At 41.1% G+C, this 23036-nt stretch overlaps 2 protein-coding genes across 5 annotated transcripts in view; one reads left to right on the forward strand and one right to left on the reverse strand.

Annotated features, from left to right (window-relative positions):
- Nucleotides 1-2958, reverse strand: part of LOC124037720 (DNA-binding protein RFX2-like) — a 66370-nt gene extending 63412 nt beyond the window's left edge. For both annotated transcript variants that reach the window (XM_046352711.1, XM_046352710.1), the window contains exon 1: nucleotides 2809-2958. The gene's annotated coding sequence lies outside the window, so the exon portion shown is untranslated. The remainder of the gene's footprint in view (nucleotides 1-2808) is intronic.
- Nucleotides 2959-3841: 883 nt separating this feature from the next.
- Nucleotides 3842-23036, forward strand: part of LOC124037721 (long-chain-fatty-acid--CoA ligase ACSBG2-like) — a 55397-nt gene continuing 36202 nt past the window's right edge. Inside the window, exons 1-2 of one of the 3 annotated variants that reach the window (XM_046352713.1) lie at nucleotides 3842-4158; nucleotides 22226-22358. In XM_046352713.1, the coding sequence (XP_046208669.1) occupies nucleotides 22249-22358 (110 nt within the window). In that variant the 5' untranslated portion in view covers nucleotides 3842-4158; nucleotides 22226-22248. Of the gene's footprint in view, nucleotides 4159-13484; nucleotides 13625-22225; nucleotides 22359-23036 lie in introns of those variants that run through there. The other 2 variants (XM_046352712.1, XM_046352714.1) reach the window with 2 other exon arrangements.

Consider the following 23036-nt stretch of genomic DNA (forward strand, 5'->3'; position numbering starts at 1 on the left):
AAAGAATAACACGTTAACCTCTGGCCCACCCCAACCACTCTCTTTCCATGACTTTGGGTGTATTTATATATCAAGTTGCCATGTAAACATAACAGCAGCATGATCAGATTCTGGCTGCATGTAAGTTCAGGGACATTATTTCTTTGTAGACCAATCAAAGCTAGATTCTTTCAGAAGTACCCTAATTGTCAAAACAAGTGCAGTAATCCCTTAAACATTGATTTTATCCTTACTCAAGATCAGGGTGCATTAGTAAAATAAGGATTAGACTGCAAGAAACTTCATTTTGAAGGAAACTTTATGAGCACAGTCCCTATAGGCCTATTTAGTGGAATAGCAGGCTAACAACCTTCAACAAAAGACCCATTAACAGATGGCACTCAAAAAGCCACCATCAACCTAACTCTCATAAATATACAGGCTGGCTAATGAAAATACACAAAATATACTCCCCATTTCAGATGAAAGGAAACAGGTATTGGGCTTCATCAATAATACATCTCAACATGAATCATTCAGTTCCCTGCCTGGGAAGAGGCATCCTATGTGGAAGTGCACCTGTGACGGTGTATTCCATTACCAGAAAACAGATATTTTAATTAAAATAGTTAATTAAAAGAGTGCATTTTTATGCGACAAAGATTATTAAGAACGGTTGCCACTACAGCAAACAGGTCTCACAAAGGAGCGTCTGACAGTTGTCATTAGATCAGGGTGAACTCAGTGGGGACTAGAGACCCCAAAAAAATTTTGGGGAAAGGTACCTCAACCAAACTGCATACAAATTGTCAGTGGAGACAAATTATTTGACAAGAAATTAATGCAATATCAGAGTAGAGAGAAGGGCTTCGCTGTAGTCATTGCATTAACCACTTCCGTGCCTATTATCCTCATGGTTTTCACAAGTATGGGCACTCGGCTCTAAAAATAAGTATAAAGCGCAGCACACCTAATGAGAACTGACACCAGGACAATATATATATATATATTTTTTAACTAGGCAAGTCAGTTAAGAACAAATTCTTATTTACAATGACGACCTACCAGGGAACAGTGGGTTAACCGCCTTGTTCAGGGGCAGAAAGACAGATTTTTATCACGTCAGCTTTGGGATTTAATCCAGCAACCTTTTGGTTACTGGCCCAAAGCTCCTAACCACTAGGCGACCTGCCGCCCCAAAATGTCACTATCTTGGATAGAACTCATCAACTGCCCTGGCTCTGTTAAACAAGTGTAACATCACCGTGGTGAATGGTGATGAACTGTTCCTAGAAAATTGGACTGAGGTCAGATAAGCAGAGTCAAGCTGTTAAAGTCAATGTCTCCTGATGTCCATCTGATTCTTTGAGATTTTTTGATCTGGGGCACAGTTTAGGGTTCCACATTCAGCTGAATGGTATAATAAATAATAAGTATATTTGTTTCAAAGGTGTGATGTCGCAAATTTGACATGGGATAACTATATTAAACCACTCAAAATAATTAGCCACTATTTAGAAAATAACCACTGAGGAGGAATAACTATCATAGCACCACCTAGCTGTTACATCTTTTTGGTTAATCATAGGTGTAGAAAATAGGGAAATATTTGTAGTTAGCTAAGAATATGATTCGGTAATTGCATTACTATTGGTTATTAACGTGTTATAGTAGAATTACTATTTGCCTTGGCTTAGCCTACTTACAGCGGTCCAATCAGCTTTTACACAGCCTCCTACTAAAAGAAAAAAAGCATGCCAAATAAACTGTTCCATCAATGCACCCCTTTCCCAAAACGAGATCGACACGACAGTGGCACCCTGAATGTGATATAACCAGTAAGCTGACAAGCTTTCCGTTTGTTGTTGTGTAACAGGATAGGTAATAAACATAGCTAGCAAATAAAGAGTACTCACTGTTAGTGAGCTATTGGAGATGAGCTCGCGCCACTGTTCCATGTTTAAAAAGTAGAACGAGTAACGACTGATGATTTAATTCAGCTAACACGTCGAAATTTAACAGCACTATAATGGGTCTCTTCATGAGTTAATATTAATAACGTATATCAAAGTTAGTAATCAGATATTAGAGATGGGTTTTGGTAAAACATAATAATTGTCTGCCCAATTTTGGAATAGCTAGGCTTAGCTATTTAAGGTAGACTAATGCCTATGTTACCTGACCCAGCTGGCAGCTAGCTAATGTTGGCTAAATCGGTTGGCTCTGCGATAAACAGTTAGTACAGTAGGTGAATTAATTTGTGGATACCATGAATAATCGAGCTAACTTAGCTAAATTGAGTTAGGCAACATTTCAGCAAGTTGTCAGTCACATCCACGAAGTAAAATTCTACAAAATGTTCATGTTATGAGCTCTTTTAGCTAACGTTAGCTATCTATAGTACAACTTGTAGCCAACTCGCTTGGCAGCTTCAGAGCAGGCATATTATAGCAGAATAAACCGTCAATTAAATTATGCACACAACCTGGCACAAGGTTTAAACCCGTGTATAAAAATTGAAAAATGTGTACAAATATGGAACTAACTTAGCTAAATAGTTAGCAATACGATAGTTCACTTGCTGGTAAACTTATAGAAATGGCAGACAAACAATCGCGTTGAATGGAGTAAACGACATTAGCTTAGTTAACTGGCTAGTTAACGTTAGGTAGCTGCTTGACAGAAGATTCGTGGGGTGGATGTGACGAAGGGAAAGTAACGTTATCTACTACGGTATGAAAGAGAGATTGGTGTGCAATTCAATACCACAGTATCATTATCCCAAATTAGAATAAATGTATCGTCTCAACTCCGTAAAGATATATTCACCTTTGCCTTGTATAAGTTCTGCCCTGGCTGTGCTCTCTTTCCCCTCTCTCACTTGCTCGTTGAGTTCCAGTTGCTTCTGCTGCTGCTGTTGCTGAGTGTTGCACCCGTTGGTAAGTAACTGTCTCCACGGCTACAGTCACTATGGCGTGCGGGGGTCTCGAGGCAACTGTTGCTACCCTCTCCTTCATACGTCAGTCGCAAAAAAAATAAAAAACGAGGGCGGAAATACTGCATTGACTCCGCCCGCTAAGGCAATCGACCACTAGACCACTAGAGGGGGCTATGACCTTGTTAATCTCTGGTAAAGCAACAAACGTGTACATTTGGTCACGAATTTCAGATCCAGCAATCTGCAGCTTTGTGCCATTTGTTTCTTGCAACAATTCACATAATTTATAAAACATCTATGGTAATTCATTAATTGGCTATTGCCAGAGCTAGAGAGTAGAAGTCTATACCACAAGAAAGTTCATATGCAGCTGTTGATGTCAAATAAAATACAATTGTATTGGTCACATACACATGGTTAGCAGATGTTGATGCGAGTGTAACGAAATGTTTGTGCTTCTAGTTCCAGTAATATCTAACAATTCCCCAACAACTATCTAATACACACAAATCTAAAGCAATGAATGAGAATATGTAGATATAAAGAGGTGAATGAGAATATGTACACATATATGTACATATAAGTATATGGATGAGTGAATGATGTCAATGAATTCTGAAGAAAAAAGCATCTATTGCTTAAAGGTCAACACAAAAAAAGAATCAACAATAATGCTGTTATCAGTCATGTGTGTAATAAATATAAATGTAACCTCTAGTCTAAATATGACATTGCCAGCCCATAGGTTTTCCATAGCTGCTAGTGCCTCTCAATGTGGTCCTCTTCCAGTATTTGCTACTTTTTTACTAGACAAGTCAGTTAAGAACAAATTCTTATTTTCATTGACGGCAGTTAAGGGGCAGAACGATACATTTGTACCTTGTCAACTCGGGGATTTTGCAACCTTCCGGTTACTGGCCCAACGCTCTAACCACTAGGCTACCTGTACTGTCAACCCTCATTTCACCTGGGATTTAAAACACGAATTTTCTCCACAGAGTCCAATATGTTAGTACAGTCAAAATAAATCAGATACATATCTTTCGGTTTCAAGTTACATGACCGAATGAAACTCCGCCACGTCACATTATCCTCACAAAGAATCAGAAGAAGAAGAAGAAGAAGCACACTTGAAGCTCAGGGAAGTGAACGTGTCTCTATTCCCTAATCAACAACTTCAGCGCCAAAGTTTGCAACGCTGAAGTTACCTGCAGGAAACGGTTGATTGTTTTCTATTGGCGGTAAGGGCTAACATTATTTTCGTAGACTTACTAGCTAATAATTTTTGGAAACACAAGTTAACTAACGATATCGTGTTGAACGCGTGATGCTGACTCAGAAATTGTGTAGCGAACGTTAGTTACTATAGCTGACTAGTTTACCAAGCGGTAGTTACAGATAGTGAACAAACACTGTAGCTTCTCTATGGTGCTCTTAATTGAAATGGAATATCTTAATTGAAACGGGGATATTTAAACTTTGAAGCTAATTTGGTTAACTTTAGCTACAATTAGCCACTGTTCTAGGTAACGTTACTTTTGCTTGCACGCGACTGATGGCTTGACAGCCTTTGCTAACGTTAGCTAATCAGCTAGGTACCGGTAGAAGAGATATTCGAGGAATTTCTATTCAGGCTTTGCCGGTAGTTCGGCCAGTTAACCAACAGCGAGTATTGATGCGTGCCATTCTAGTGTTGGGAAGCTACTCTGAAAATGTATAGTTGACCAAGCAATCAATTACTGTACACTGGAAGTTAAGCTTCATTAAAGCTACCCTTAAATTAAAGCTACCCTTAACAAAACTATAGTTAACTAAAGTTACTTTGAGAAAGTAGTTCACTACATCCAAACTACTTCGTGAGAAATGATCATATCTAAGTCTGAAATATAATAAATTGCATACATTGAACACTCTGGAATCGGATGTTAACCGAAGTAAAAAGTCATTAACTACTGAAAACACTACCATGAGTTGAATTTAGGTCAACTACCACCAAGCTACAGTGAAATGTAGTTACATTTCTAGTTAGAACTAAATGTAGTTCACTCAACACAGCAAACTAGTTGCTTTCAGTTCATAACCCCCCCCCCCCCTCTCAAAAATCCAGGGCCAGTGTAATAGGTGGGCATTAGGGGGCCTGGCATGCCCTACCATATTTAAATATTGGTCATTTATTTACATGACAGAGAGGGGCACAGACAGAATCATCAATCGCACGTAATGCATCTGATCGATCGAAACAGCGCCCCTCTGTCTCAGTATGTGTAGGCCATGTGTGATGCTGCCTGGCCAAAAAGTATGGCATGTCTTACTGTTGGTCAGACCGCATCAGATACATGGGCTACATATAGGGCTTTCCAACTCTGTTCCTGGAGAACTACTGTCCTGTATGTTTTCCCTCCAACCCCACTCTAGCGCACCTTAGCTGGTTATAAGATGAATCAGATTAATTACAACAGGGGTTGGAGTGGACCTACAGGAGGGTCACATTAACAGGTAATACATTGTTACGGTTAAATTACATGTATTTACTATAAAACCCATTTAAATGTGTCAGGTTTCAGGGCTGCCTTGCAAAACTAAAAGTCCCGGTAAGCAAAATGTTGTTGAAAATAAAGTATTTTCTGGATTTACTGAGGTGGCAAGCCTACCGTATGTAAAACGCCAACAAAAAGGTGTTTTACTAAGTTTTGTTGACATGACAGCGCATTTAATTTATTGAGACTCCCAGGTAGATAGCCAAAGTTCATTTTTCCCCAAATATGATTTTTGTAGGCGAAATAGCTCCGTTTGTTCTTCACGTTTGGCTGAAAAATTGACCAGAAATTGCGGTCACAACAATCCGAAAAATATTCCAAATTAGCTCCATAATATCGACAGAAACATGGCAAACGTTGTTTATAATCAATCCTCAAGGTGTTTTTCAAATATCTATTTGATACTATATCAACCGGGACAATTGGTTTTTCAGTAGGATTGGAATAATGGCTACCTCTGTATTTTACGCAAAGATTTTCTCTGGGAGCATCAGGTGACCACTTGCGCAATGAAGCCACCTACGGGTATTCTTCAACATAAATGCGTAAAACTACGTCACAATGCTGTAGACACCTTGGGGAATATGTAGAAAGAGTAATCTGGTTGATGGGACATTCACAGCTCAATGGGAAGCATCGGAACGCAGGGCTTTCAAAAGATGAGTCACTTCCGGATTGGATTTTTCTCAGGCTTTCGCCTGTAACATCAGTTCTGTTATACTCACAGACAATATTTTGACAGTTTTGGAAACTTTAGAGTTTTCTATCCTAAGCTGTCAACTATATGCATATTCCAGCATCTTGTCCTGACAAAATATCCCGTTTAATTTGGGAACGTTATTTTTCCAAAAATGAAAATACTGCCCCCTAGTACCAACAGATTAAACAGCTTGGAAAATTCCAGAAAATGATGTCATGGCTTTAGAAGATTCTGATAAGCTAATTGACATCATTTGAGTCAATTGGAGGTGTACCTGTGGATGTATTTCAAGGTCTACCTTCAAACTCAGTGCCTCTTTGCTTGACATCATGGGAAAATCAAAAGAAATCAGCCAAGGCCTCAGAAAAAAAATTGTAGACCTCCAATTTCCCAATGCCTGAAGATACCACGCTCATCTGTACAAACAATAGTACGCGAGTATAAACACCATGGGACCACGCAGCTGTCATACTGCTCAGGAAGGAGACTCATTCTGTCTCCTAGAGATGAATGTAAAAAGTGCAAATTAATGAGAAAAAAGTGCAAATCAATCCCAAAACAACAGCAAAGGACCTTGTGAAGATGCAGGAGGAAACGGGTACAAAAGTATCCTAAAAAGAGCCCTATATCGACATAACCTGAAAGGTCGCTCAGCAAGGAAGAAGCCACAGCCCCAAAACCCCCATAAAGCCAGACTACGGTTTGCAACTGCACATGGGGACAAATATTGTACTTTTTTGAGAAATGTCCTCTGGTCGGATGAAACAAAAATAGAACTGTATGGCCATAATGACCGTCGTTATGTTTGGAGGAAAAGGGGGAGGCTTGCAAGCCGAAGTACACCATCCCAACCGTGAAGCACGGGGGTGGCCGCATCATGTTGTGGGGGTGCTTTGCTGCAGGAGGGACTGGTGCTGGCATCATGAGGGTGGACAATTATGTGGATATATTGAAGCAACATCTCAAGACATCAGTCAAAAAGTTAAAGCTGGGTGAAAATGGATCTTCCAAATGGACAATGACCCCAAGCATACTTCCTAAGGTTGTGGCAAAATGGCTGAAGGACAACAAAGTCAAGGTATTGAGAGTGGCCATCACAAAGCCCTGACCTCAATCCTATAGAACATTTGTGGGCAGAACTGAAAAGGTGTGTGCGAGCAAGGAGGCCTCAGAGTCTGATGTTCAAGAGGTGGACATTGAGGATGTCCAGGGAGAAGACAGTCTAGAAACTAAAGCTTTGGTTATCATTTTACTGATATATGTTGAAAAACATTTTTGGGAGATGCGATGGATCATTCAACATTCCCTTTTGTTGTTCAGTGAAATCATTCCATGTGAAGAGTCAACTCAAATAAAAGTTAAATTCATAACTACATTTATTTTTATTCTATTGGAAGGATTGAATCATTTGCAATTGTCTACTTATTAGACGGTAAAACGTTTTTTAGTCTCCATATGATAATGCAAAAAGAAACTAAAGTTAAAATGGTATTAATATGAATTTGCATATATTCCCATATTTCCATTAATTCCCACAAAGTTTCCACCTCTGAATATTCCCCAAAATATGCAACACTACAAGGAGGCCACAAAAAGTACTCAAAACAGAGTGAGTTTTACATGTTACACATGGTTTTTAGGGCCACCTTTACGTTTGAAAAAATAAAATAGTGCCCTTTGTGTGCACTACGGGTAACATCGTATATCCCAGGATGGCACAGGCACGGTATGAAGGTATGGACATCCGGATATGCCAAACTAACCGAAAGTTACAAATTCTAGTACAGAACCATTTTTCATGTTCTAGTATAAAAAAGTAACAGTTTCAGAATACCATGCAACACTAGTTAGTGCTGATCACAAGAATGTAGTCAGTGATACCAAGGCTGAGAAAGAGCTTCCCACCTGGACAACACTGATTGTTGGGAATTTACAAGTCATGGGAAATGGAGAGAAAGAGAACAGGTCATTTGCCATTGCATTATCATTTAACCTACATTTTTAGGGCTCTTCCATAACACACACAAAAAAAAGGATCTTGGTCAACCATGAGTCTTTTCTTTCAACCAATTAGTACATTTTTACAACGTATATTATATATAGTTGAAGTCAGAGGTTTACATACACCTTAGCCAAATACATTTAATCGTTTTTCACAATTCCTGACATTTAATCCTAGTAAAACTCAGTAGGTCAGTTAGGATCAGCACTTTATTTTAAGTATGTGAAATGTCAGAATAATAGCAGAGAGAATTACTTATGTCAGCATTTATTTATTTCATCACATTCCCTAGTGGGTCAGAAGATGGCATATACTAATTGAGTATTTGGTAGCATTGCCTTTAAATTGTTTAACTTGCGTCAAACGTTTTGGGTAGCCTTCCACAAGCTTCCTACAATAAGTTGTGTGAATTCTGGCCCAATCCTCCTGACAGAGCTGGTGTATCCGAGTCAGGTTTGTAGGCCTCATCTTTACTGTCACTTTCCAACCTTGTTGAGGATGGCTTGCTGTCAGCTTCAAATTTGCCTGGAAGGCCACCAATTTTTCAACCCTTGAATTGATCAGCCTGTTGTGTGCTTTGGTGTGTGTTCCCAAACAAGGACCAGTTGCGCTCTGAGGCAGCTGATGTTGTTGGGATTTGGAGGAGGATGGAGGTAACAGGGGAAAGAGCCTCAGATCTACCAGTTGGCTGATGAGATATGTTGGTATGACTGCCATACTGCATCTCCATCCCAAGGCCCTTGCTTGGAAGTGTACCTTCGAAGACTGCCAAGAACCATGCCCTCATCCAGGCCAAGGTGGCGAGACACAGTGGTGATGACACCATAGGCCTTGTTGAGCTCTGCACCAGACAGGATTCTCTTGCCAGCATACTTGGGGTCCAAGTATGCTGTGGCGTGTATTTCAGAACTGCAGTTTCCTCTGCTTGGAGCAACAGTGTAGTGGGCAGGGCAGTAGGGATTTCTTCTCTTACATCTCTGCAAGTAGAGTCTGAACATCAGACAGGATGGCATTGTCTCTCTCAATCTGTACAATGGCAAATGCTAAAGGTTTCAGGCTGCTTACCTCTCTCTCCCAAAATGCATCATCCAGGAGGATCCTCTTGATGGAGCTGTCCATATCAGCAGACTGGGATATGGCCATTTCTTGGAGAGACTCCTTCCCCTCCAGGAGACTGTCAAACATGACAACACCACCCAACGGGTGTTGCTGGGCAGCTTCAATGTGGTGTGCTTATTCTTTTCACTTTGCTTGGTAAGGTAGATTTCTGATAACTTGATGACCCTTCACGTACCTAACCATTTCCTTGGCTCTCTTTTAGAGTGTATCCATTGTTTTCAGTGCCATGAAGTCCTTGAGGAGCAGATTCAATGCATGAGCAGCACAGCCAATGGGTGTGACATGACCAAGCAGCCTTCATGACCAGGCAGCATTCTGTCACCAGTGCAAATACCTTCTGTGGTTCAAGGTCAATGATGACTGCCTTCGGCGCATCTGCAATGTATAGACCGCTGTGTCTGTTCTCTTGTAGAATACTGGTTGAGGGGTGGAGATGATGTAGTTAATTATTCCTTGCCCACGGACATTTGACCACCCAACAAAGATGATTGCAATAGTCTTCTTTCTCTATGATTTGCTTGACCTTCACTGGAACTCTGCATCCAGCAAATGAGTAGATAAAGCATGTCTGGTTGGAGGGGTGCATGCTAGGTGAAGAATGTTCAGAAATCTCTTCCAATACACTTTGCCTGTTAGCATCAGATGTGAACATATTGCAAACACAGCTCTAGCATGACATTCATCAGCATTTCTGACTACTTTCCTCCATTGGGTCAAAAACAACTTCTGATTACAGGAGGACCATGAGCTGTTGCTATCGATAAGGTGTCTGATTCATAATTTTCACCTTGAATAGAAGGAGAGGGACTTTTGTCAGAGGTTGCTTGTTGTGAGCGCTGCGGGAACTTTATGCACTTGGCCTGATGATTCTCCATCTTTGTTGCATTCTTCACATATGATTTGGCACAGTATTTGTGAATGTGCACAGCTTTCCTTCTACATTAGCTGCATTGAAATGTCTCCACACATCAGATAGTGCCGTGTCGTTTTCCTGTAAGATTAGAACAATTGTATAAAATGAAACTTGTATGGACACGGGTGAATTTAACACTCCTCAGTTAGCTGGCTGAAGCAAGCTAAAACCCACATGGTAGCAAAAACTAACTAGCAGAAATTAACACGTTGGAAATTATTTAAACATTTTGCTGTATGCTACTATTTACTAGTTAACAAAAATAATATATGTCATTTATAAAATATATTAACACCAACCAGTATTGTAATCAACTTACCAGAAAGCATGTAGCATCTCATTAGTATGCAAGATCTTGAGAATCAGCTGAACGTGATGGAAGAGTGCACTTCACATGTGATGGAAGAATGCACTGTGTATGCAAGAGGGTTGTATTCAAGTCCGTTGAATTTGGGATAGTTTAACCAGGGTTTCAGTAGCAGGCAATTGAATTTGGGCATGCATTTAATCCGGACGTGAAAATACTGCCCTGTCACCAAGAAGTTAACTGTTCATTAAGCACCCCTGTTCCATCGGAGGGATCTCAGAACTGTAATGTACTCTCTGCTTTCAACTGACTTATCTGAAATAATCTAGAGCAGGGGTAGTCAACTCTTACCCTAAGAGGTCCGGAGCCTGCTCGTTTTCTGTTCTACCTGATAATTAACTGCACCCACCTGGTGTCCCAGGTCTAAATCAGTCCTTGGAGGGAAGCAGTGGAACTAATTTAAATGTCCAGAGTTGAGTGTGGGGTCTAGGTTGGGGTATGCTGATCTCGTCATATTCGTAATCATATCCATTTTATCACACTTGATATTCGTAATCGGATTTACTCCTGATCGGAAGTGCCCTTTTTAAATGCTGGTAAAGCCTATAGCTCAAGTGTGCAATACTGCTCTCACTGAGTGCATCTCAGAGTGAATCGTTGTGTTCCTAAACGCCCCCAACATGAAAATGCACACGATTTACTTTCCTATTCAATTAACAAATTATGCAAATAAATAGCCTAATGCATGGCTGCATTTAGTCCAGACACAGATTTAGGTGAAGGTAGGCTAATTCGCTTGCCCTATATATTGTTTAACTTTTAAGAGAAGCAAAACTTTTCTGTCCTGATGTTATGTTACATCACATTTGTACAATCTATATTTTGTCATTTTTATTTTCTGTGTTGCTCTGTAAACATGCCTGGGTGAGAATAAATAAATAATAGCAAGCATGGGCTTGGACTGCGACATAACGAGACATCATTAGCAATGGAATAATAAGGACCGACAAAGTAGGCCTACTAAACTACTTGAAGTAGACAGACGAATACAAGAATATGGCTACAGCAAAGTCGACAGGAAATAACTAGATTGAACAACAATGACTAGCAACAGATTCGGATTCCTACACAATGTTTGGAGAAGGGGAGACTTAGAGACGCGCCACTCGTACATGTCTGGGGAAATGAGAGCAGAGGAAGAGCGGCTTGTTTTAATGCAATCGTAGCAGGCTCAAACAATACCCCGCCCATTCCTTTACAGACAGAATAACTAGCCAATAGTTGCTTAGCGCACATCTCTTCACTGAGTGAAAGATGTGGATTACTGTTTTCCCATCACGGATAATTACAAAAAATACTGGTCAGAATCATATTTAATCACAGACATGATTCAAACAGTTTTAGAAGTGTTTTCTATCCAAATCTACTAATATGCATATCTTCTGGGGATGAGTAGCATGCAGTTGAAATTGGGTGTGCTTTTCATCCGAAATTCCAAATGCTGCCCCCTATCCTAGAGAAGTTAACAAACTTCCAAATGAGCTTCATTGCCATACAACACTCCTTCCGTGGCCTCCAACTGCTTTAAAATGCTAGTAAAACTAAATGCATGCTCTTCAATCAATTGCTGCCCGCCCGACTAGCATCACTACTCTGGACGGTTCTGACTTAGAATATGTGGACAACTACAAATACCTAGGTGTCTGGTTAGACTGTAAACTCTCCTCCCAGACTCCCATTAAGCATCTCCAATCCTAAATTAAATCTAGAGTCGGCTTCCTATTTCGCAGCAGACTCCTTCGCTTAATGCTGCCAAACACACCCTTGTAAAACTGACTATCCTACTGATCCTTCACTTCAGCGACGTCATCTACAAAATAGCCTCAACACTCTACTCAGCAAACTGGATGTAGTCTGTCACCGTGCCATCTGTTTTGTCACCAAAGCCCCATATACTACCCACCACTGCGACCTGTATGTTCTCGTTGGCTGGCCCTCGCTTCATACTCGTCGCCAAACCCTTTGGCTCCAGGTCATATGTTTTTGGTAGGTAAGCCCCGCATTATCTCAGCTCACTCATCACCATAGTAACACCCAACTGTAGCACGCGCTCCAGCAGGTATATTTCACTGGTCATCCCCAAAGCCAACACTTCCTTTGGCCGCCTTTCCTTCCAGTTCTCTGCCGCCAATGACTGAAACAAATTGTAAAAATCACTGAAGATGGAGACATGTCTCCCTCTCTAACTTTAATCATCAGCTGTTAGAGCAGCTTACTGATCACTGTACCTGTACACAGCCAATCTGTAAATAGCACACCCAACTACCTCATCCCAATATTATTTATCCTCTTGCTCTTTTGCACCTCAGTATCTCTACTTGCACATCTATAACTCCAGTGTTAATGCTCAATTTTTATTAGTTTGCCTCTGGCCTATTTATTGCCTTACCTCCTTACTCTTCTATATTTGCACACACTGCATAGATTGCTCTATTGTGTTATTGACTGTACGTTTGTATAACTCCTGTTGTTTTTGTCATACTGCTTTGCTTCATCTTTGCCAGGTCAGTTGTAAATGAGAACTTGTTCTTAACCTTGCCTACTTGGTTAAATAAATAAAATAAAAATGATCCATTTAGTCTCTGGAAAGTCAAAGCTCCGCTAGCACAGCTGCTGGATCGCCATAACAACCTGGCCTGATAACCAGATTAATCCCTCTTGTCCTGTAGTAACGTGGGGGGGCAACGACATCATCCGAGAGGAAAGGGAATTTCACCGACTGCAGACCCATTCCCCTCCCCCTTGCATTCATTTGGCTGACTTGACCCTATATGTGGGACGAGTCTTGTGGTGTGAGCCCTATCAACCAATGAGATGGGCTGTAGTGTTGGAATACTAGTGGGGGAAGTGTGTAAGGATGTCTGCAGGAAAGAAGCTAGTGCTGAGAGGGTGGGGTTTTGGAGGAGGGACAAACTCAGTTTGGAAATTAATGATGTGTTACAGAGTAGAGTGAGTGGCCAGCATATTTTGTGTCTAGTGGCTGACAGAATACAAAGCACGCTTACGCAGTCCAGAGAACCGGCAACCAGAACTGAAACGAGATCTGAAGTTTGCCTACTAGGATGCACTGTAAGTCCTTCTACATGATTTAGAATGAGATGTTCAGCCCTTTCACTTAAATCTGGCACGCAACCGCTTATGTCACTTGACGCTTGTTATCTTTATCAATAATCTTCTGGTTTTGGCTTATTGGAAGGCATTTCTCTAGCGTCATTGGGCTCTTTCAAGGTGTGACGGATGTTTTCTTACATTTGAGTCCCTCTGTGTTCGTTTGACTTGTCCTTCGTATGGTTTAGTTCATAGATTAATATTACATTGAGTTCAAAACAACTTATGTACTACAGCTATGAAGGCTGATATGTGGTACTGGTTTATCCACCTCACTAGCCCATGTGGTCAGCAGGTATGTGTGTCTGCTTGCTGGCTGGGATGGAGCATCCAGCCCTCCATGTAGAGCTAATAGAACAGGTTAGGGCAAGGCAGAAAGAAAACCCCCAGCATTACTGGGACTCCTCGCCAGGCTGCTGCTGCCAGAAACAGCAGTTGGGTGGATGAATTGATGGAAACTTGATTCACCCCCAGTGTTTGAGCAGCCTTGGAAACAGGTCCAGGCAGAAGGGTGAGCTGGCCATCTGGGAGAGGCAGGCGGAGCGAGAGAAGGAAAGGCAAGGGATTTGAATAATGTAGCAAGTGCTCTCTTTGCATCTGAAATTCTCTAAAATGTTGGGTATTTAAGTGCTGTGTGGGTGGGGAGAGGGCTTGTGTGTTGGGAAACCCTGCTTAGTTTTGGGGAGGATTTGTTGTAGTTAATGCTGGTTTCTGAAAATATATTTGATGTGGCTTTTTCAAGAAAGGCCTCTACTCAAATCAGTCTATTGTTGCAATAAGTTTTTGAATGGACATCCATGTGGCAGTTGTGTACTGGACATACTGTTTGGGACCTAATCCTCTCCTAATTGACTGCAACAAGGCAGTCCTTTGCTATTGTGAGGAAACTGTGCGCAATGTAAGTCTGCACAACATGGGCAAAAATGTCATTCTGATTCTCTTAACAAATATTGTGATTTGACATGCAATATGGGTCAAAACAGTTGGGTGAACTGTTGCAATCATATAAATACAATGATTTATATTAAGAAGCCAAGTGGCTGACTGTATTTGACCTAACAGAATAGCATGTAAACTTATAGTGAATCCAACAGCAAGGGGGGGAGCCCCAAGAGGAGAGAACAAAGTAAATAAAATAATATATATAGATATTTAGCGATTATGGATATTGCACAAGTTTAATATTGCGATTATGATGTAATTTTGATTAATTCTACAGCCCTAGCCCAATGCTAAATCCATCTGAGCCGTACCTAGGGAGCATTGAGGGAATCTCCCTGGCAGGTCATTAGCAGGGTTGAGCAACATCATTCAGGCATTTTTATAATGAACTGCACCTTTTGGGTCAGGTGGTGACCCACCCATTTCAAACTGAGGACCACAAACCTCACCTAACAGCAATGTAGTTTAATTAGTCAGGGCTAAATCAACAGGACAGAAGGAAATGGGTTTCTATCATGCAACGATGAAGTGCCTCTATTTTTCCCCTGGTTTTGTATTGGTCTTCAGATTGTGAAGGTAAATAATACACAGCCTTGGTCGACAGCTGGTGGGGATGAGAAACAAACGGTCATTGCATGTGACACTAGTTCCGTCACATCCGAACATAAATTGGTCTTATAGGGCTGCTGCGTGAGACTTGTCAACTCACGTGACATCACCTCATCAACAGAGTGGGTGAGGAATGGAACACTCATTCCAGCCTGAGGATCATCCCAAAGGCAGCATTCAGAATGATCAAGAATGCCATCTACCTCTTCTCTTGTTAAATAGTTTGGGTGTGTGAGCAAGTTTTTTTTTTCTGATCTGTAGGCTACAGCACCCACTAGGACTGTACAATATGGGCAAAAAATGTAATCTCAATTTTTGTAGCCAATATTACGGTTTTACTTGCGATTATAGTTCAAAATGCTTGAGTGAACTGTCATAATCATAGAAAGGGAATAATTACAATTTTATGGTTGGAATACAGTGGGCACTTGGAATGCAGTTTTGTTTGGCATGATGATGAATGGAAAAGTAAGGGAGGAGATGGTTGTGACTAGAGGTCGACCGAGTATGATTTTTCAACACCGATACCGATTCATATTAAAATATTTTTTGGTGTGTAATAATGACATTTACAACAATACTGAATGAACACTTATTCTAACTTAATATGCATCAATAAAATCAATTTAGCCTCAAATAAATAATGAAACATGTTCAATTTGGTTTAAATAATGTAAAAACAGTGTTGGAGAAAAGTATAAGTGCAATATGTGCCATGTAAAAAAAGTTTAAGTTCCTTGCTCAGAACATGAGAACATATGAAAGCTTGTGATTCCTTTTAACGTGGGACTTCAATATTCCAAGGTAAGAGGGTTTAGGTTTTAAGTTGTAGTTAATATAGTATTTATAGGACTATTTCTCTACCATTTGTATTTCATATACCTTTGACTATTGGATGTTCTTATAGGCACTTTAGTATTGCCAGTGTAACAGTATAGCTTCCGTCCTTCTCCTCGCCCCTACCTGGGCTCGAACCAGGAACACATCGACAACAGCCAAACTCGAAGCATCGTTACCCATCGCTCCACAAAATCCCCGGCCCGTGCAGAGCAAGGGGAACAACTCCTCCAAGTCTCAGAGCGAGTGACGTTTGAAACGCTATTAGCATGCACCCCCGCTAACTAGCTAGCCATTTCACATCAGTTACACCAGCCTAACCTCGGGAGTTGATAGGCTTGAAGTCGTAAACAGCTCAATGCTTGAAGAGCTGCTGGTAAAATGCATGAAAGTGCTGTTTGAATGAATGCTCACGAGCCTGCTGCTGCCTACCATTGCTCAGTCAGACTGCTCTATCAAATCATAGACTTAGTTATAAAATAATAACACACAGAGATACGAGTCTTTGGTCATTAATATGATCGAATCCGGAAACTATCATTTCGAAAACGAAACGTTTATTCTTTCAGTGAAATACGGAACCGTTTCATATTTTATCTAACGGGTGGCATCCGTAAGTCTAAATATTGCTGTTACATTGTACAACCTTCAATGTTATGTCATAATTACGTAAAATTTGGGCAAATTAGTTCGCAACGAGCCAAACAGCCCAAACTGCTGCATATACCCTGACTGTGTAGCAAAATATGCAGGTTTGAAATCAATACACAAGTACATATTTGTAAGAAAGGCATTGATGTTTATGGTTAGGTACACGTTGGAGCAACGACAGTCCTTTTTCGTGAATGCGCACTGCATCGATTATATGCAACTCAGGACACGCTAGATAAACTAGTAATATCATCAAGCATGTGTAGTTAACTAGTGGTTATTTATGATTGTTTTTTCTAAGATAAGTTTAATGCTAGCTAGCAACTTACCATGGCTTCTTACTGCATTCGCGTAACGGGCAGGCTCCTCGTGGAGTGCAATGAGAGGCAGGTGGTTCGAGCGTTGGACTAGTTAACTGTAAGGTTGCAAGATTAAATCCCCGAGCAGACAAGGTAAAAATCTGTCGTTCTGCCCCTGACCAAGGCAGTTAACCCACCGTTCCTAGGCCATCATTGTTCTTAACTGACTTGCCTAGTTAAATAAAGGTGTTAAAAAAATAAAAAATCTGTCAGATCGGTGTCCAAAAATACTGTTATCCTATTATGAAAACTTGAAATCGGCTGTAATTAATCGGCCATTCCGATTAATCAGTCGACCTCTAGTTGTGACAGTAGTAACCAAAATGTTGGTCAGTGTTTCCCATAGGAGCCTGATTGGATTTAAATAGATGGGTACATTCAGACAGGTTTTAGAATATTCTTTGCCTTTTCCTCTCAAGAACGAGCTATTTTGTTAGATTACTTGTTAGCTATTACTGCATGGTCGGAACTAGAAGCACAAGCATTTCACTACACTCACATTAACATCTGCTAACCATTTGTATGTGACAAATAAAATTTGACTTGATTTGCACAAACAATGCTGATATACTCCACTGGTAACGGCCTGTATTATAGGGAAAACCTTGCTAGCAAACGTTTTCTTTCTCAGTGCTAGCTAGCGATTAGCATTAGCGGCTAATACAACAACAAAAAATGCTCATTTACAACTTGCTTAGACCAACTAACTAGTGTTTTGCAGAGAGCAAGTTACACATGAGTAGTATAATATAGAAAATGTGGAAGCAAAGTGGAAAACTTTTTCGTTCTTGTTTGGTCAATGCATGTATTGCAGAGTAAATATTGAGCATGAGGAACTGCCTGCTTGAGTGATGTGTGATTGAGAAGTGGCCAAACGAGAACTTGAGCAATTCATTCAAAGTTAAAAAAGATAAAATGGTGTTTCAAATATTTTAGTCCCATGCAATATGGATAATTGTGCAGCCCTAGCACCCACACCTGTTGTGGCAGGCACAAGCCAATAACATTGAGACTAGAGACTCAGCCAAAGGGGCTTGTCCCAGACAGAGGGCTCAATGCAGGCATGTCGACCCCCACCCAACTCCTGAAGGACCACAACACAACTCCCACACTATAATACATTACAGCTATGCAACGTGAACCCTGGCCACAGCTGTGTCTTGAGTGTGTGACCATGGGGAATCTGCAGCTGCTCTGTTACTGGTGGTAGGAAGAAGAGTACAATGGCAGCTATTGTAGGGGTTGTGACTGGTGCAAGAGGTGAGCTCACTCCATGGTATTTGCTTCCTTGGCTGAGCCAGGCACTGCAGGAATGGGTCATGTGCAGAAGTCTATCAAGGTTAAAACCATTTGTGACAAGGGGGCAGTATTTTCATTTTTGGAAAAATAACGTTCCCGCAGTAAACAGGATATTTTGTCAGGACAAGATGCTAGAATATGCATATAATTGACAGCTTAGGATAGAAAACACTAAAGTTCCCAAAAACTGTCAAAATATTGTCTGTGAGTATAACAGAACTGATGTTGCAGGCGAAAGCCTGAGAGAAATCCAATCCGGGAGTGCCTCATGTTTTGAAAGCGCTGCGTTCCAATGCGTCCCTATTGAGCAGTGAATGGGCTATCAACCAGATTACTCTTTCTCCGTATTCCCGAAGGTGTCTACGGCAGTATGATGTAGTTTTACGCATTTATGTTGAAGAATACCCGTAAGCGGCTACATTGCGTAAGTGGTCACCTGATGGCTCCCAGAGTGACTCTCGCGTAAAATAGAGGTAGCCATTATTCCAATCGGTCCTACTGAAAAACGAATTGTCCCGGTGGATATATTATCGAATAGATATTTGAAAAACACCTTGAGGATTGATTATAAACAACGTTTGCCATGTTTCTGTTGATATTATGGAGCTAATTTTGAATATTTTTTTGGGGCGTTTTCGTGACTGCAATTTCCGGATGGTTTCTCAGCCAAACGTGAAGAACTGGGAGTCTTGTGAGTGAAAACATCTGAAGCTCATCAAAGGTAAACTATTTAATTTGATTGCTTTTCTGATTTCCGTGACCAAGTTACCTGCTGCTAGCTGGACAAAATGCTATGCTAGGCTATCGATTAACTTCTACAAACACAAATGCTTGTCTAGCTTTGGCTGTAAAGCATATTTTGAAAATCTGAGACGACAGGGTGATTAACAAAAGGCTAAGCTGTGTCTCAATATATTTCATTTGTGATTGTCATGAATAGGAATATTTTCTAGGAATATTTGTCCTTTGCGTTATGCTAATTCGTGTCAGTCGATGATTACACTCCCGGATGGGGAGTCACTAGAGGTTTTAACGGCAGTGTCAGAGGGAACTGGGAGGTAGCATCTCGATCTGCTGAGCTACAGCCCATAAACCATGAATCACATTGGTTTTTAGTTACATTTGTACCTTTCTCAAAAAATGTACAACCAACCACTCAACACCAGGTTATGAAATTGGCTGGGCTTTAAGGGTTTGCTGCACCCTGTCCCTGGCTCAGGAGAATGTTTCTGCTTTGTGACCTCCCCATGGAGGTTTTCTTTCCTCCTGCTTAATTGTACTCAGCTTGTATGTGTTTTCAATGCACAGAGAGCCAGTCCTAGATAAACAGCCGGTGTTGGCTCTCCAGCAAGGGGACAGTCGATAATGGAAAGTGGGCCGGGGTTACGTGCTTATTGTTCTACAGCGCTGACGTGTTTCCTGTACCGTATTGGTGACAGAAATGGGATGTGCGCTCTGCTCAGCTCTCCCCCTCTTGGGCAACTTCCCACAATGGAACAAACGGATCATCAACGGGGCCAAACTGTGCCTCGAGTCTCTCTCACACAGATGGAGCCATTGAATTTCAATAATCAGAGGATGTACAAGTCAGCCAAATGAGTCCATCTTCTGCAACCTCTGCTGTCCCGCTGTCGTCATGTGTTCACATTGCTTTATATCTCTGAAAAGGGGTTTCATAACACGATTAGGCCTAAATGTTAATTGAGGCTTCTACTAATTTTAGGAAATGACCACATTGAATAAACATGGTTAATTTGTTTTGGCTAATCTGGAGGTGAAAACCCCACACCTGTTTGGCGAGGTGCTAGCTCTTGGAGTAGAACACTTAAAAGAAAAGGAGAGCCGCACACTCAAGGAGCTCAAATGCAATAATTTCATAACCTAATAACTAATGTTTCGACAGACAAGCTGTCTTCATCAGGGTATCATTTGTTTTGGCTGAAAGTAATTAAAAGGAAGCCTCATTGTTTAAAAAAACAAAATACAGTTCAGTCTACAGTAGCTGTTTTTGTAGTGGCACCTGTTGTCTGTCTCTTGGATCAGTACCCATTTGAATTCTGTCAACACTTACTGTTGTAAAATACTGTTAAAAGATGTCCATAAAAGCATTTGGTGAAACTATTTAGCTTTTCTGAGTGATCTCCAAGCAGTGTAATGACTCTGAGACCCTGTGTAATGTTTATCCACGCAGCACGGTGGTGGGAGCCTTGTGAGCCGTTTGGCAGTCACATGCTACAGCGGGTTCTATTCTAAGGCAGTGGTTTCCAAACTGTGGCGCGTGCAAAATTGCACAAGGGTACAATTTCAAATTGTGTCATCAGTTTTCCTCTTGTCATGTCAGTCATTGCATATGTTAAAGCAGTGATCACCAACCTTTTCTGACCTAAGATCTCTTTAGCACTCAAAAAAACAAGCAGAGAACTACCGCAAATATATTTAAAGTCATGTTTTGACTTAAATCAGGTTAATGTAAACATTTTTATTTTTCACAGCATATTGGCTATATGCCTGGCATGCAAATATTGTTCCTCTCAGACCATGTTCTATTTCAAAACTCAAGCTTTGTTAACAAAATAAACAAGAATGTGTGGCACTTGCGAGGCATAGCTGAGCATAAATTAAAATGGTCATGGTACTTTCAAAATAACTGAACTCTTGACAAAATCTAAGTCAAATTATGAAGTCAGTGGACTTCAGGTCAGAAAGTCGGAGCTCTAGAAAGATGCCCAAGTTTCCGAGTTGGATGACCGTTCAAAAGTCGGAAGTCTGACATTTCAGGGTTTCCAGTTGTTTTGAACATTGCATTAGTCTCAGCAGAGGGAGAGAGAGTGCAGCAGAGATGGTCCATCTCTCACGGTCTCTGCTCTTTCCTTCCTTTCCTCTGGTGAGGCTGACCAGAGAGGGGACACAGTCTTCGACCGAATGGCGAAACTCAAGTCGCACTGCATCTGCCTCTGGGGGGAAAAAAATGTATGTTGTTGGTATGACCAGAGAAAGTGAAATTCCTCTATAATAGACATGATGAGCTGCTAATAATAATAAAAACGCAGGACTATCAATACACTTGGCTACTCATTCATTGCAACTGCAGCGCGATTGGAAGTACAGAGAACCGTCTTTTGGAATAGTGTTGACAATACTGAATTAAACTTAGACATAAACTCATAAACATCTCTTTGCTGTATTATTTTAAAGTCTCTCTTGTCATGGTTTTAAAAGTTAAGAAATTTCACACAGGCTAGTATCAAACTTTGCTGTGGCCGGGGTCATGGAAGCTGTAGGTAGGCATGGTGATTTGAGCTATACGATTGGCCAGCGCAGTAGGCGTACTCTATTTTAGCCAGAGATCTTCCGGTCCGCTGGGTAGGCAGAATTGTCTTTTCAGACAAATAAAATGGTTCAAAATGGGAACACTTTGTCTACCGGTGCGCCGAGCTTCTGAATCAAGTGCACCTACCGCCAACGGCGCAACACTAGATTTTAAAAAAAGGACTGCAAGCCTTTATGCCTTCAGCAAAATTCGCTCCACCAAATGACAATGTGTAGAATTGCAGGAAATTAGCTTTAAATCTGCAAAATTTCTCTCAACCAACAAGCGGGGTGTGAACAGTTTGTCATGAACTGTGCTTGTGTCCATAGAAATAGACTGGGTGTGGGATGTTCCCCAATGCTGGTTGGGGGGCCTGAGTGAAAGTTTAGGAACCCCTGCTCTGACTAATGCTCATTTTGTCACACTCTCGAAGCCTGACAACTTCACGCTTACAGCTGGGGAAACTCGGGTCCCTGAGATTTGTGTGTGGGTCATGTGTGAATGAGTCATGCTGTGTCTTACCCTGTCCCCTTTCTAAATTTCCCCCCTTTGCAGTGACTGTGTGTGAGCCTACTGCCATGTCCACAGCCATGGACCCCCCCAGGGAAGTCAGCTACCCGCAGTCATCCTGCGGCACCGGGGACAGCGTCGCCTCACTGGATGACGTCGCTGTGGATTTCATAGCCAAGTAAGTACCTAGACTGAAACCATTATCTGGTTTGATTGCGTGACTCTTGTTTGGACTTCATTGAAAGGCTCTCGTCACATGGGAATGATGCGATCTGATAGTGACAGGGTGCAGGTCATTGTTTCCTATCTTAACACCCCCACATCAAATGACTTCTTAGACATATTTATTCAGCACAATCCTTACACTTTGTCATGTCAACATTGTAAACTGGTTTCGAAACAATTTGCTGTTAGTTAACCTCTTACCTCCACCCGACACGCAGGCGTCCCATCTAGACATATGGAAATGCAAATGCGCTACGCTAAATGCTAATAGCACTCGTTAAAACTCAAACGTTCATTAAAACACACATGCAGGGTACTGAATTAAAGCTACACTCGTTGTGAATCCAGCCAACAAGTCAGATTTTTAAAATGCTTTTTGGCGAAAGCATGAAGCTATTATCTAATAGCATGCAACACCCCTAAAGACAAACAAAATAATTAGCATAGTCGGCGCTACACAAAATGCAGAAATAAAATATAAAACATTCATTACCTTTGACGATCTTCTTTGTTGGCACTCCTAGATGTTCCATAAACATCACAATTGGGTCTTTTTTCTCGATTAAATCGGTCCATATATAGCCTAGATATCGATCTATGAAGACTGTGTGATCAAGGAAAAAAACAGCGT

Source organism: Oncorhynchus gorbuscha, linkage group LG06, assembly GCF_021184085.1.
Source record: "Oncorhynchus gorbuscha isolate QuinsamMale2020 ecotype Even-year linkage group LG06, OgorEven_v1.0, whole genome shotgun sequence".
In the NCBI taxonomy this organism is placed as follows: Eukaryota; Metazoa; Chordata; class Actinopteri; order Salmoniformes; family Salmonidae; genus Oncorhynchus; species Oncorhynchus gorbuscha.